General features: G+C 33.3%; 2 protein-coding genes across 3 annotated transcripts in view; one reads left to right on the plus strand and one right to left on the minus strand.

Annotated features, from left to right (window-relative positions):
* LOC115879988 (flotillin-2) overlaps positions 1–15389 on the plus strand; it is a 398348-nt gene that overhangs the window by 128550 nt on the left and 254409 nt on the right. The window lies entirely within an intron of this gene.
* LOC115879983 (glucose dehydrogenase [FAD, quinone]) overlaps positions 2270–15389 on the minus strand; it is a 29369-nt gene continuing 16249 nt past the window's right edge. For both annotated transcript variants that reach the window (XM_030897056.1, XM_030897055.1), the window contains exons 4-11: positions 14098–14403; positions 11981–12143; positions 10732–10851; positions 7884–8073; positions 7019–7221; positions 5508–5700; positions 4714–4845; positions 2270–3546 (exon numbers count right to left, since the gene is read on the minus strand). In XM_030897056.1, the coding sequence (XP_030752916.1) occupies positions 2886–3546; positions 4714–4845; positions 5508–5700; positions 7019–7221; positions 7884–8073; positions 10732–10851; positions 11981–12143; positions 14098–14304 (1869 nt within the window). In that variant the 5' untranslated portion in view covers positions 14305–14403 and the 3' untranslated portion in view covers positions 2270–2885. The remainder of the gene's footprint in view (positions 3547–4713; positions 4846–5507; positions 5701–7018; positions 7222–7883; positions 8074–10731; positions 10852–11980; positions 12144–14097; positions 14404–15389) is intronic.

Consider the following 15389-nt stretch of genomic DNA (forward strand, 5'->3'; position numbering starts at 1 on the left):
CTGGTGGGAACGCAGCATAGATTTAGTAAGAACAGATATCACATTAGACATTTTAACCCGATCAAACAATCGGAGGTTGACTACGTACTGTAAAAACCAACTGAGATAGAGAAGGCGGCATTGCCACATCTCAAATTTGCGCCTATCTACTTAGTTTAATTTGCAGAAAAGGTGACTTTAAAACCTTTACCGGATATCAATAAATCTCAATTTCTTAATTAAATTAATAGTTTATTTTTAAAGAAGCATGCGTAATAATATGTTATTAACCAGAGGATATATGCGTTACTATTAAAGGACATGTTTACTGTTTAATGTGCTGAAACGTCTAGAACTATTGGCAACGTCGCTGCTAGTCTTCCAGAATGAAATGAGCCGTCCGTCCCACCACCCCTCGCGACGGCCCTTGGTCCGTTATAGCGTACTACGTTTAGCTTACGGTATGTTTGAAGTCGGAATCAAGTCTGAAGTGAACTTTTCAGTGTTTTTCAGTAGTTTTTGCTTTTGTTTAACGTACTTTTGAATCTGCGAATTTTCAATATGGTACGACAGTGTCAAATGTGTGGAAAAATAAGCTCAAATTACCCGAATTTGTCTCTTCACAGGTAGGTATTGTTTCCGCCGCGCCGTAATCGCCGTACATAGGCGTCCCACAAGGGAGCCTCTCACAATTAAAATAATTCCTAATTATATTTGTTGAATTTTGAGCTATTAAAACAAGAACGTAGTAGCCGGTAATTGAATTATAATTCGTCTCAATTACTACTTAACTGTTGTAGATCATACCAAATTTGAATATAAACGTTGCATTTGAAACTTTATTATAAGCCAGAAAGTGACATTTTTTTTCTTAAAATTGCATCATATTTTGGTCATTATATACGATATTCTAAAGGAATTTTGCTCAACATATAAACAAAGGTGTTTACCCGCCCTTTTTTACATTTTATTGCATTATTATATCTGCCCCTTCGGCCTCGTTTAAACAATTTTTTACCACCGTACAAATACCTCTTCCTAGAGTTATTTGTACGGTGTGTTATCTTTTTTAGAATGGGACGAACTGGAAATAATTCTTAGGCTACTAGTTTTATACATACCTATATAATAGAGTGACCTAGGCCTCCAAAAAAGCTTTTTACCTTTTACGTTTTAGGTTTGTAATTTTTATTTCAATTTTTTACATAAGATGGGGGCCATTGTAACGCACATTTTCAAAATATTTTTGTCAACATACAGGGTGATTATCGGGGTGATTCAAACCGCAATACATATGCTTTATACAGTTCATGAAGATTGGGACATTTAACTAAAATTTGATTGTCTGATGAAGCTACCTTTAAAAGTAATGGATTTGTAAATAAACGTAATATTCATTATTATACGACAGAAATCCCATACTGTAGCACACAGATTTGATACTTTTAATGATAAATTGCCTTCTAACAGCAAATGCCTTCTATTGAGAGACTAAAAGGTAATTGCCTCGTATCAGAGCCATCATAATACAAGAAGAAGACCGAAAGAGTCAAATCTTGTCTTATATTTTCAAAAAAACACAATTTTCTCATTAAATATTGATTTTAGGTATAGGAAGTTATTAATAATACAAGATTAAACAACTATTACATAGTACTTTACAGGAAGCTATCGATTGCGAACTAACTAAATCGTTACTAATTGCTAATTTTAAAAAAGTTCTTTTAAGATCAAAAAGGTAAAACTAAAACCTAAATTATCATTTGAGATTAAACGGGAAGTTCTAAATAATGTTGCCTATTCTAAACAAGAAAAAATTTATTTATAAGTTTTATAACATCTCTAATTAAATTTGGACGAAAATAACATTTCTGTTTGCTGTAGATAATTTTTCTCAGGGAAAATACGTAAATAAAAATGACTTTTTAAGTAAAAAAAGTCAAAAGGACAAGATTATTCCAAAAAGGACTGTCCTTTTCAAAAAGGACAGGTGGCAACCCTAGGTATTTCTGGAATGGAAATTTAATGGCAAATCTACAACTTTAATTTGAAAATATGTTCCGGCCACCTATGTTTACAAAAATGTCTAAAATGTGCTTTACCATTGCCTCCATATTCTGAAAAAAAGAATTGAAAGAAAAGTCACCAGCCACAAACCTAATAGAACTGTTTCGGAAGCCTGAGTCACCCTATAAATATTCAAAAGTAACTGAAAGTTTATATAGAATTAACTGAAAGTTTAAATTAAAAATCGACGTTGGGCGATTTTCGAAAACTACCTACTAAAGCTCTGGAACTTGAAATTCGCAAATGGAGGACAGCAATACAGAAGCTACAAAGAGCTTTGAATAGCATTGGTTAAATGGGAACTCACAATAGATCTCTAAGGTCGAAGTGATTAGCCCCCCTCCTACTCACCGCATGGATATCAAACTTACGTTTGACATCCGTGCGGCTTGAACAGCTTTTCAAGTGATGTATAATTCTGGGCCTCTGCTCCTAGCGACCTGCATTTCAAATCCACGCATCGCGTATCACCGTTCGTCTAAAAATTTGTACGTGAAGAATACATTTTTTCTTGCAATTGTACCTATGTACTCCTTGACTATCAAATGTACCCAAAATAGTACAATTGTACCTATTGTAACAACACTGCTGATTACTGGTGGGAACGCAGCGAACACCGCAAACAAGCGCAACGCTCCGCGCAAAATGTTTTGTTGCAGGTCGTTCAGAGCGCGCCCGGAAAATGTTTTGTTGCAGATTGTATGGAGTGCGCGACGCGTTTGGTTCGTTCGGAGTGTTTTGTTGCAAGTGAATACCCACCTTAACATTAGAATAAAAATACCTAAGCTAACTCATTCATTAATGACGCGGTGGGATCATCTTTAGTTGCTTTATTAAGTCTACTTCTTATATTCGGCAAAACTTAACCAGTCTTCTTTAACTAAATCGGCTCCTTTTTCTCCGACCATTATAGCTGGTGCGTTGGTGTTTCCACTTGGTATAGTAGGCATGATACTTGCGTCAATTACTCTTAAACCAGTAACACCATAAACTTTTAACCTGGGATCTACCACTGCTTCAGAGTCCCACTCTGGTCCCATTTTACACGTACCAACTGGATGATAGATCGTCATCGATATAGTCCTTATATGGCATTCCCAATATTGATCCGAACCAAACTCAAAATGTTTGCAATTTGGAAACGGAATTATATGCACTCTACTTCCAAACTTTTTAAATGCTTTCGATTCACTAATCTTTATTCCAATTTTGGCACCTTCAACTAGCACGCGAATGTCTTTGGGGTCGTCGAAGTAGTTTGCGTTGATGATTGGGTCGTCGAATGGGTTTTTGCTTCTGAGCTTCACCCAGCCTCTGCTTCTCGGTCTCAGAAGGAGTGGGATTAAACTGTAGACATCTTGGTTAGCGATGGGTTTGTAAACTGTGTTGTAGAGTTCGTCGGTTAGGCCTAGGACTTTTCGTACTCTCGCGCCTGCGTCGGAATTGACACTGGCCGGAGCCATGTGGAATTGGATATCTGGCCATGATCTGTTTCCATATCTAAAAAAGTAATAAGTAATAATCTGGGTATCAGGGTATGAGTGTCACAAGAGTAACGAAAAGACAGATGAAATGGTCAAACATGCCATTCATAGGCCCAGAACCCTTTTAGGGTATTGCAAAAGCCCTAGATCATATACACTTACGTGGATGCTTAAACGCCGTGCGATAAACATTAAAAACGACGTCTCCAACGTCACGACATGCCATTTTGAAACCTTCTTTATTGTACTTATGAAGCGTTCAATAGCTTTGTCTTTCTCGAGGACCTTACTTTACGCATGAGCATTGAAAGTTGCACGTATTTCCAAAATAATCAAAAAATAATCACAATTTTATACGATTTAAAAAGTATAAATTATACATTGTTATGGAAACCAATTTTCATTGTCATCATATTGTCATAATTTTATTTCCATTGTGTAACGACGCTTGTTTTTGCGTTCTTTATCTTGAAAATTTTATTAACTACTCGGGTTTTATCGGTCGCTTTTATGTAGCAAAGGATGCAAGTATGTTCAGTGAGATATTAATTTTAAGTTTGTGCAATTATAATAATCTATTTTTTTTTTCGTTGGACTTTTTAAATACTCGTAAAAATGACTAGAAAGTGTTTACTGTGTTCTAATATATAAAAGATCCCGAATTATCTTTTCATAGGCAAGTAAATTATTCAGTTGTACTTTATTTATATTAAACACTTACATATATTTTCCGGTTAGATTTCCTAAGAATATTGATATTCGTTGAGAGTGGCTAAGTATTTTTATATAATTTAATTTTTTTGTAATTTACTGTTAAAAAAAATTTAATTTTAATGTCTTGTTATGCATTTTACAAATTAAATTTTTAAAATTAAAATTAAAATTTGGCGCGTGGACGAAAGGTCCCCGACAAGGATAGATAGAGTAGAAGCACCGCGTGTACAACAAAGAAAGAAGACAAATGTAAGTCGTTGATATGTTTGCGACAGTTTCCATAGTGATTTACTTATCCACGTAAGTATATATTATGATCTAGGGCAAAAGCAGAGATTATGATGATTTTATTATACTTTATTGACTATTATCATTTTATATTTTATTGATGTCATTCATTGACATCATAAAACGAGGGTAGAAAATATATTTTTACCCTCGTCCTCCAAAAGATTCTTTTATAACTTACTTTGTATTTACAAATGCAAGACCTTCTACACCTCCTAGTGTTGTCATTGGTCCTTTTTCATTTAAAACGTACTGCATAGTCATGGGAAAAGCTGGGAATCGATCTTGGACTATTGAGACTGGTTTATCAACTCTGAAATTTATGGTGAAAAATAATACTCAAAAAATAAAATTTCTAACTCTAAAAAACTACTGACATTTGAAAAGAAAATATGACAATATAAATTTCGCATCTCCATTTCTACTTTTCTTGGTTTACAATTTGATATTGCGATAATAAAGAATATTTCTATAAGAGGGACAATATCTTGGAGAGTAATAGGTATACTCATCACTTTGATATACTCATCACTTGATGTATGTGTAAAAACATTTTTTGGTCAATTGTGATACATCATTGCTTTCAAAGATAAAATGAAGGTCCGTATTTAAAAAATGAAGTTAGGTGATAATGTTATCTCGGAAACGAAAAATTGTAGAGCCGAAGAAGTAGCAATAGGAATGAGAAATTTGTGTTGTGGTATCTTTTCAAATTGAGTAAGTAAAAATAAAAACCAAATCTGGATAATTTATTTTTCCCCAATATTTTCGGTAATCAGATTTTTTTAGATAGCATAGCGCAACTTTTCAAAAATTTAATCGTCTTTGTATATCTTCTTGTTTTTGAAATACATCTAGCGATCTTGCATTTAAGTTTCAAAAGTATACGATAAAAATCAATAAAATAGCAGTCTGTGCAATAATTTTGATATCATCCGTTATATTAGTTAAATCTTACATCTTACATCTACTTACCTAAAAGTGAATCCTCCCATTCCGACATGATCTTGTAAATTGTGTCCGACTGGCAGATCTCTTAGGACTGGAATGTTATGCTTTTCCAGTTCCCTTTTGGGTCCGATACCTGATAGCATCAATAATTGTGGTGTGTTTATGGAACCAGCAGCGAGAATGACTTCTTTTCTTGCTAACACAACGTGCTTTCGACCTAAAAATGTATAATGTGGTAGATTTGCGTCATTATGTTATAAATGAAATGGCGTTCGCAAGTTTAAAATAGAGATGAATCCAAAAGAAGCAAAAAGACTCAAAGTCTCGGTCTCTTTTTGCTTCTTTTGGATTTATAAACCAGGTCTCTTTGGGATTAATGGACGCCTTTTTAAAAAAATAAAGATGAGAAAAACTGCAATTCTTAAATCGCAGTTAGCTTCGTACAATCCCGATCATAGATATTTTCTTATAAGTCCCTTATAAGTAAATAACTTGTAAGTAAGTAATATAAGTCACTTTTAAGTAAGTAATATTTTATTTTATACTTTTCAAAAAAAGTCCTATGGGTATTTCGCCACTCTATGAACATCTACAAAATAAAATAGTTATTTTTTGTAAACACTTCTGGCGGTAATCCAACGGAGACTAATTGTCAACAGTGGTTTACTAATAAACAAATTTGCCCAACGGACAAATAAATGCTTAACGTTTCGGGAAGTATGTCTCCATCGTCGGAAGCAAAAAAAAGCACAAAGAACAATGAAAAAAAAAACGATTTAAAATATCTAAATGTAACTATTCGAGAACATTTTTTTTAAACAGATACGTCTATAAAAACCGTTGACGTTCTGTTAAAATGACATTTAATCATTTTAAACTTCAAAATTAACAATTACTACCTGATAACAATTACTTAATAAGGTAAAACCAAAAAGCTGCAAACTTTCTGATTATTTTTTAACTTGTTTTTAATTTTCACGTATGTTATGTTTATTTACGTTATGTTCTTTAAAACCAAAGACATTACTATACATTACTAACATCTATAGATCCATGGGCAATACATTTATTTTTATTAGATTGTATTAAAAAAGCCTCTTTTATTTTTCTTTTAGAGGCTATCGCTTCTTTCATTATAATTTTTGCGTTGTTAAAATCTACTCTGTGTCCTGTGTCGCACGAATGCTGACAAATCTTAGATTTGTCAAAATCGCCCTTTCTTAAATAATCTTTATGTTTTTTAATTGGAACATTTAAGGTACGTACCAAAAAAATACAATGCCCAATACTTCGGGCTATTTTCTCTAGGCACACAAATTTATACGATTCTATCTATTCATTTAAGTACCATGAATTATTTCTGTTTTTCTATTTTTATTTTGTTTGTAAATAAAAATACTAATGTAATGTAATAAACAAATTTTAATTCAATATATTATTAAAATTTGTTTATAGTTAATATAGGTGAAGTCTTAAAATTAATTATTATCGTTTTTAATGAGAATTTGTCAAATGTTTATCTTAGTCTGACGTACCGTTTCTGTAGAACTCTACTCCAAAAGCTCTCATGTTTGACGGATTTATCAATATTCTTGTGACGTGTGAATTTAAAGCTATATGAATATTTTTCCGCAGCTTCACAGGTCTTAAAAATGCTTTTGCTGTCGAGCATCTCTGTCCTCTTCTGATCGTTCCTTGAGCTATCATAAATCCTGCTTGATCTGCGCCATTTATGTCCCTAAAATTGTTTAATTTTTTACTTACATTGCAACTTAATCAACAAATAAGTCCACTTTAGGCCAAAAATAATTGTTATAAAAAATATCACAAGATATAATCTTTTATTGAACGTAAAGCCACTCTATTATCCATGTTCAAGATCTGTCAACTTTAAAGTAATATAATGGGTCTACAAGTAATTATTGGATGCGAAACATGGAAAGTTACGCGTGGTCTCATGGGAGGTCTGTAGGTGTATGTTAACGAGTTTGTTTGAAGAATATTGAGAAGAATTTTTGTACCAATCAAATTAACAACGAAGAACTGAACAAAATCAAATAGACATCGAAATTAAGAAAAGAAAGTGGGGCTGGATTGGTCAAATTTTGCGCAGACCTCGCAGAGTTATCGCAAAACAGACACTTGAATGAAAACAGGGAAGACGTGCCAGAGGAAGGCCAAGAAATACCTGGAGAAGAACAATAGCCTCTGAAGCCCAAGAGGTTGAAAAAACAAAGGGAGATATCAAAGAGACAGCCCAGAATAGGATGAGATGGAAGTATCTCTTAGAAGCTCTATGTCCCCCCTTGGAAGCCGAATTTTGAAAATTCGTGGCCAAAACCTAAAATATGAAAGTCTCTGCGTCTTGTAATAAACGATTCAGAATTGAGTAATATTTACCTTATAGGATATCCCATTTCAAGACCAGTTTCTACAAATGCTACAACTAAGGGAGTTCTCCATGGCGATTCTTGAACTGTCAATAACCCTCCCATTCCGTGGTATGGAGTTCTGGCTAGATAAGGGTTTCTGTTATCTTCGGATTTTATAAAGTATTTTAATACTTCGTCGTAATTCCAACCAGGGTTGCCTTAAATGTGTATTATACATGTTACAGTGAAAGTCGGAAATCCAGTAATGTTAAGAATCACTAGGAAATGCTAACATTTATGCATTGGCTCAATAAATGTAATATTTTAAAGAAATTTGTCGATTTTTACCAGTAATTTTTGGCAGTTGCTAGTGACAGTAACATTTACTATAAAAGTCAGCAACAGCCATTTTATTATAAAATAGGGAGCGCTTTGATGGAAGTTGGAACAAATAAAACATTTAAGAACAATGAACCGCCTGCCTGCATATTTAAGCTCATCCACTCATCTTAAAATTACAAAAAGTAGAAAAAAGACTCAAAGTCTCGGTCTTTTTCTACTTTTTTAATTTGAACCAGGTCTCTTTGAGAAAAATGGATGCCTTCTTTAAATTAAAATTACAAGTTATCGAGAACAAAACAGAAACACCAAAATTACTATACCGGATGCGTCTCAAAAGTGGCTCACCCCTATAACTTTTTTATTTTTTCAGATTAGAAAAAACGAGATTTGGTATGTTAGTATGTACATGACATAAATTAGGATTGATTAACGTATTCAATCACTTCCTGTTTCACCGGAAATGACTACAACTTTTGATTTTTAAATGGCACCTTTGGTATTTTTTTACTTTATTCGATAGAAAATGACACTTTGAATCGAATATCATATGTCAGCTTTTGACATACATATTTGCTCAAAAAGAAATTGTATTTTAAATTTCAATCTAGAGTGCCGTGGCTGTGTTAAAGACACTAATTTTTAATCAAGGAGCCTTGGAAAAATAGTTTTGATTGTCTAATGTTTTTAGCGTTTTCTCCCGGCCGGTTAAAAGAAGCCCAAATCGTATTTTTAATGATATCTCGATTTTTTCAAACGGAACGATTTTGGCTACTAGCATATTTGGAAAAAGCATTTTTTACGAATAATTTGATACCATACACTTGGTATTTCGAGTCAAATTGTCGTTATGGACCTCATGTTACAATTTCAAATAAACCAAATGCGAAAATGTCAAAAATTGACATATGATATGCCATTCTAAACAGAGTGTCATTTTCTATTGAATAAAGTAAACAAATACCAAGAGTGCCATTTAAAAATCAAAAGTTGTAGTCATTTCCGGAAACCGGAAATCACCGAAAACGATTGAATATGTCAATCAATCCTAATTTATGTCATATACTAATATACCAAATTTCGTTATAGCGGTGGGCCACTTTTGAGACGCACCCGGTATATTTGACTATAATATTCACTGATTTCTAGCTTTTATTGTAACATCTATAAAGGACGGTCCACACTTGCTATATAACACTGCTATATAGCAAAGTTATATAACATGTTACATATTTTTTAGTTATATATAGCAAATTTCGATGCTATATAACTTGCTAGATGTTATCCATTTGTAGTCGGTAAAGATCAAAAGATGTTGTGCAACATTGCTATTGTAACATGAAACAATGCGTCCACACTTGCTAAATTTCTAGTTTAGCCGCTCATATTTTCAGGGACGTGCGCGACAGAATCTTAATGTGGTGAGCTGATATTGGTTTGTTTAGGTTAACTGTTCTTGGGTTTGTTTATTTACTGGTCAATAATACCGTATGATCGAAAAAAAAACTGCGTCCAGTCGGCCTCCCGTCCAGTTGGCTTGGAAATGACGATCGATGACATTCCCCATATAGTTTTCCATATAAAATGACAGCGATTTTCATTTCATAGTATGTATTTGGAAACAGAAAAAGTTGAGAAATAATGCGTAATCTAATAGGCCAGTTCCAGCGGGAACAAAAGAAATGCAAATCAGGAACTGCATGGTTTAGATGAAGTGGATAATTCAAAATGGTTTGCTTTTGCTTTTACAGTACCTCTGTTCGTTCTGTAGCTACGGGGTATCCGTGAGAGGGGAAACGATATTCTCTCGATGTTTTTCGTAAAAAATAGACGACGCGTCCCATCAATAAAAATTCGACAAATTTGCAAGTAGCCAATAAAATGAGTGGGCGGAGCGATTTGCGGTGACGCACTCGTCAAATCGACGTATAGAATATATTGCTGTTTATTTAAATGTTTTTTGTCCGCATTCCTTTCATAGACACAGATCCAGCAGACGAGACGTACTGTAATTATTAATGTTTTTAAAGACAGACGACACCACGAGAAACAGCCGAGGCAAGTATTGAAAAAATAAGCTAATTGAGTTCAACTGTATCTAGATCTTGCTGGTAGGCTATGGCGGACTCAAAACCGCTTTTTCTCGACTTTCTTTCCCTTAGTTCAAAAATAATTACGCACGCCGCTGCTGCGAGCTGAACCTCTTTCTCGCCAAAACGATTCATGACTACGAAAACTATAATGTGGACGGCCCCCGGTTTTTTAACATGTTACATGTAGCTTGTTAAATAGCAATGTTATATAACATGTTACTAAATGTGGACCCTCCTTAAGACATTAGTACGAATATATTGGTCTTATTTAATTATTCTATATTACTTTTTAATTTATAACATATGTTAATTTTTCTTTTGAGGTACACAATTTGTATCTCTCGTATATAACTTTTAGTAGGCAGTCTTAAAATTATTACCACACACAACCCGTTTATTTTGTACATGAAAAAAGTCTCTTAGTTGAGTCGTTTTTGTTCATACCTAATTGCTCCCAATAATCATAATCATTTTTATTTCCTCTGACATACAACATATAATTTAAAACGCTGGATCCACCGAGTACTTTGCCCCTGGGCCAGTTGCAACGTCCATTTTTCATACCTAAAACAATTTAAATATTATAAATATAAAAATTCGGATATTCATATAAATACCGCTAAATAAAAATTTCGATATTTTTTATATTTATTATCTATGAAAAATAAGATGTAAAAAATATTTTGTGTGCACTATGTGCGCATATTTGAAGTGAAACTTCTTCTTACTTCCGTCGCGTCGGTCAGTCTGTCCGTCTGTCTGTCTCAGGACTCCATTCAGGTACCTCTATCCACGTGCCAAGTTTGGTTCCAATCGACCCATAATTAAGATAAATCCTGATGATTTCGTCCATTTAGAGGCATCGGCATCGGTTCAAAACATCGAGGACGTCATCCTGTAGCCCATCCCCAATTATGCCAAAATCGACCCACATTTTTCTTCAATATCAATTCCTTAGTCCCACTCTGATGAAAATGTAAACGAAACCTCGTATCCAACTTTGCAGGCTGTGACCGTTGCCCACATAGCCTACTTACCAAATTTGGTCGCGATCGGACAACATCAACCTTTGACGTTTCCTACGTCAAAACTAACTGTCACAGTGACACGTGTCATACACGGTCCAATTGGCCTTAGTCCAATCTATGGACATATCAAATTTCATTTAAATCGGACGATTTTTTGATTTGATTCATTGATAATGGAATTTCGTAGTGCACGAAACGTCGTCAAAATATCATGAAAAGATGGGGCTCTTCAAGCTTCATCTAGATTCCGAGTTTCAGCCCCCTAGCTCATATAGGGCTCAAGTTATGACGCTCCAAGATCGTTACCATTTTTGTGACGCTTTGCGACCTTGGCGTGACGCCTCGCGTGACTCTAGCTCGTGTGTCGCGACCTTGTTGCGAATTGTTGCATTTGCAAGACCGCAAGACTCTTGCAAGCTGGTATTGGTGCTGCGTCAGTCTTGCATTGGCGGTCTTGGTTTTGCATTTTGTGCAAGGCCAAGATCAAGACAGCAAATTTTCAATTTTCATTTTAAACAACAAATTTTAAGATTTTTTTTATTACAAATATTAAGAAACAAGACCTTAACTTACTCAACACGTCAGATAAGGCAGTTTTCGATAACACGGCAGAGTATAGATTTAGTAGAAGAATGAGTCTTGGAGAAAAGTAATTTCAATATTACCTAAACAAGCACGTCCTGTACTTTCCACTTTATACCCCCAATCTAATTTTGACAGTTGTAAATAGGCAGCCAAAGATGGTACATCTGATATTTCGTTTTCGTCTGGACCGGCTTCAAGAAGTAGAACTTTCCAGTTTGGAACTTCTGACAATCTTGATGCTACCTAAAATGATTTATTTTAAAACGGACAGAAAATTGTAGTAAATCAATAATAAATGAAGATTTTAACCCCCTTTAGCTAGGAAACAAAGCAGAATCGGGTTTATTTTGATATGAAAAATAAATCTTATTTGTAAGTGAGAAATATCCCCACTAGAGATGGCGCATGTTTTTGTGACACCTTGTATAAACTATTTTTAAAAAATACAAATAGTTTATAGCGTCCTTCCAATACAATAAGTCTTGAAAATTATTTAATTTTTATTTTATATCATCTGGTAAAACAATAACGTTAATAATAATTTTGTTCTTTTTCAGGTGAGTGCTTTGTAGTGAAAATTTAGAACGAAAATGACATTAAAACCAGAAATAATTAGGTAAGTAAATGTTGTCAAGATGTAGAACATGTTTTAAGAGTCTGTAGCTAGAGAAGAAAATCTTCAATCTAACCCATTATTAAGAAAAATGAGAATCAAATTATTTAGATTATTTTTAGAGTAATTTCTCAAAATATCATTAATAAAAAGGTTTTTCCTCTTGTAAAGACAATCCGGGGACTATACTCTGTTTTTTTCTCAGGTAAGATTTCGACAGACGATGACAGAAAAAAAGCAGATGACGTCCCATACCAATCTATTTATTTTACTAAAAAAAATTTCTAATATTTTTAAGTTAACTATGGATGGATTTAAATATAAATCCGTCTTGCGTCGTCTCTTGTTGTTTTTAACCAGTTTTATTGGTTTATTTCAAAAATGACAGATCATATTTCAATTTTATTGGTTTGACGAAACGATGAACGTCAAACGGACGCCGACGTATCTTGCCAAATTATAGGTTATAATTTTGTGTCAACTTATGTCAAATATCTGCGTTTTGGAAGATGATGCATTTTGATTCGTGTTATTACGTGTGTTTTGTGTCTTTTGAAGTCAAGTGAAGGAAAAATCGTCTTATACACCAATAAAGTTACCATCAATAAAGTTTGTATACCATCTCGTCGTAGATAAGTGCATCTCGTATATGCTACAAGGATCGTCCTAAACATATACTACTGGAGTATCTGTAAAATATCGACATCACATCATAGGTAAATAATGGATTTTAGTACTGCAGAAAAATAATGTCAAAAGGTACTGGTTTAAAAAAAATTAAGATTAAAGTTAACTAATCAACCTTTAAGGTATAAAATTTGGTAAGTGTTGTTATTAATAAAATAGTTTATTTTATTTATTCCTGTGGAATATTACAAATTTGTATTTGTACATAAGTGGTGTTTTGTTCTTGTTTGTTTTGTATTAACACATATCGTTTTTTTAAATAAAATAACTCGGTTACATATTTTCAGTTTAATACAGTTTTTTTCACAATATTTTGAAGTAATCACCTATCAGTCAAATTTTAAATATATTAATTTCCTGCTATGTGTACCAGTTGTACGAAATTATTTCTTTGTAAAATAAAATAAACTACTTTGAAATTAAAATGACAGACACATCTATCACTGTCAAGGATCTTGTCGTTGGACAGACTATACAGGGTGTCCCAGAAATAAGTGCAAATATTTTAACTGGTAGTATAGTTCAACCCCAGAAACACGCCTATGAGGTTTTTTTCGCGAAAAAAAATTTTGAAAATTCGAAATTTTTTGAAAAATTTTTTGGAATTTTTTTTAGATTTTAGTTAAAAACATAATTTCTTGATAATATGGCAACATGGGTATTAGATTAAATTTACAAGAAAGAAAATCCAGAAAAGATCCAGGGGTTCTCAAAATTTTGGCAAAAAATATTTTTGTTTGGAAATTTTCAAAGTAAAATAACTCCGTTATTTTGGACTTATTTGAAAAACGATAAAGAGAAAATATGTTTGTTTTATCGAGATCTACCACCCCTTAAAATACTTGCATTTCTGGGACACCCTGTATATTATGAATAGACTGTTATTGTAGTACTTACAACAGCTCCAGCTGATCCCCCTCCTACGACCACAAAGTCGTACTCTTTATGCAATGTTTTCTGGTTGATTATGGGCGACTCGGGATCCAGTTGATTGTAGTTGATAAACGTGAGACTGGCTAGCATCAGGGGAATAATCCATATAGTTGATCCAAGCAAACCAACGCTTTTTAAGGCTGTTGTTGCCAACAAATTGACAATGGCCATGATTATGTTAATATATTTTTTCTAAACTACTTATGGAAATTGTGCGGATAAAAATGTGTCTTGTCCTTATTGAATGCACTATTATCACAGATACTGTATCTAAAAGAATATCTTTTAATATACAAGGTGGTCCGAATTGTATTTCGGAAACTTCAGCAGCATATTCTGCAGATAAAAATAAGTAAAAAAGTTCGTATAAATGTATGTCCTAAAATGCTTAGTTTCGGAGGTACAGGGTGTAGAAATTTCATTTTTATTTCGATTTTTTCCAAATAACTTCTGAAGTAAGTCAATAATACTGCATTACTGCTACATAACCGCAACGTGCATTGAGGAACCTGGCGAATTCGCCAGAAAGTAAAAGAAAATTACAGAATTCTTTAGAACGTTCCAGAAACATTCGCCAGGGGGTATATAAAGGCCCGCGCTTTGACAGTTGAAGTCTGAAGTTTGATAATACCGCGTTTTAAATTGTGAATTAATTGGCGAAGGTGCCAGTACCGTTAGAGTAATAGTAGTTGCATAAATTGTGTTGTAAATAGTATAAGTTGTCTGTACAGAGTGAGACAAATAAAATCGTTAAGTATTTTATCGTGAGTTTAAATTAGTGGACCCACGGAATCCGTAACAATATTTAGAATAGAAATAGTCAATACATGTCATTATATGACAAAAAAATAAACATGTTGAGTAGGTAGTTATTTGACTGAAATGATAATTTTTTAAACAAATCAAAATTTTTTCTTCGAAAAAATGATAAAACGCTTTCTGTTGAACTTCTGGCACAACCACATTTCAAATTTATGATTTCAGTCCAATAACTATTTTTAGTCAACATATTTAATCTATGTCAGTGATGACATCAGGTATTGATAATTTAGATTCCAAATATCTCGAGAAGCATTAGTCGTAGCGATTTACCAAGAGACCTTTTTTACCTAAAAAAACGTCGTAAATGTATATTTTTTTACTCAGTAGTTTTATTGAATGAACAGTGCTTTCCATAAAATCAATAAAATGAAAAATATACGAAATAATATACATGTACTGATTTCTTTCGAAAATCGACAACTATGAAACTTAAA

The sequence above is a fragment of the Sitophilus oryzae genome, unplaced genomic scaffold (genome assembly GCF_002938485.1).
Source record: "Sitophilus oryzae breed Bouriz unplaced genomic scaffold, Soryzae_2.0 scaffold_1604_pilon_pilon, whole genome shotgun sequence".
NCBI lineage: Eukaryota > Metazoa > Arthropoda > Insecta > Coleoptera > Curculionidae > Sitophilus > Sitophilus oryzae.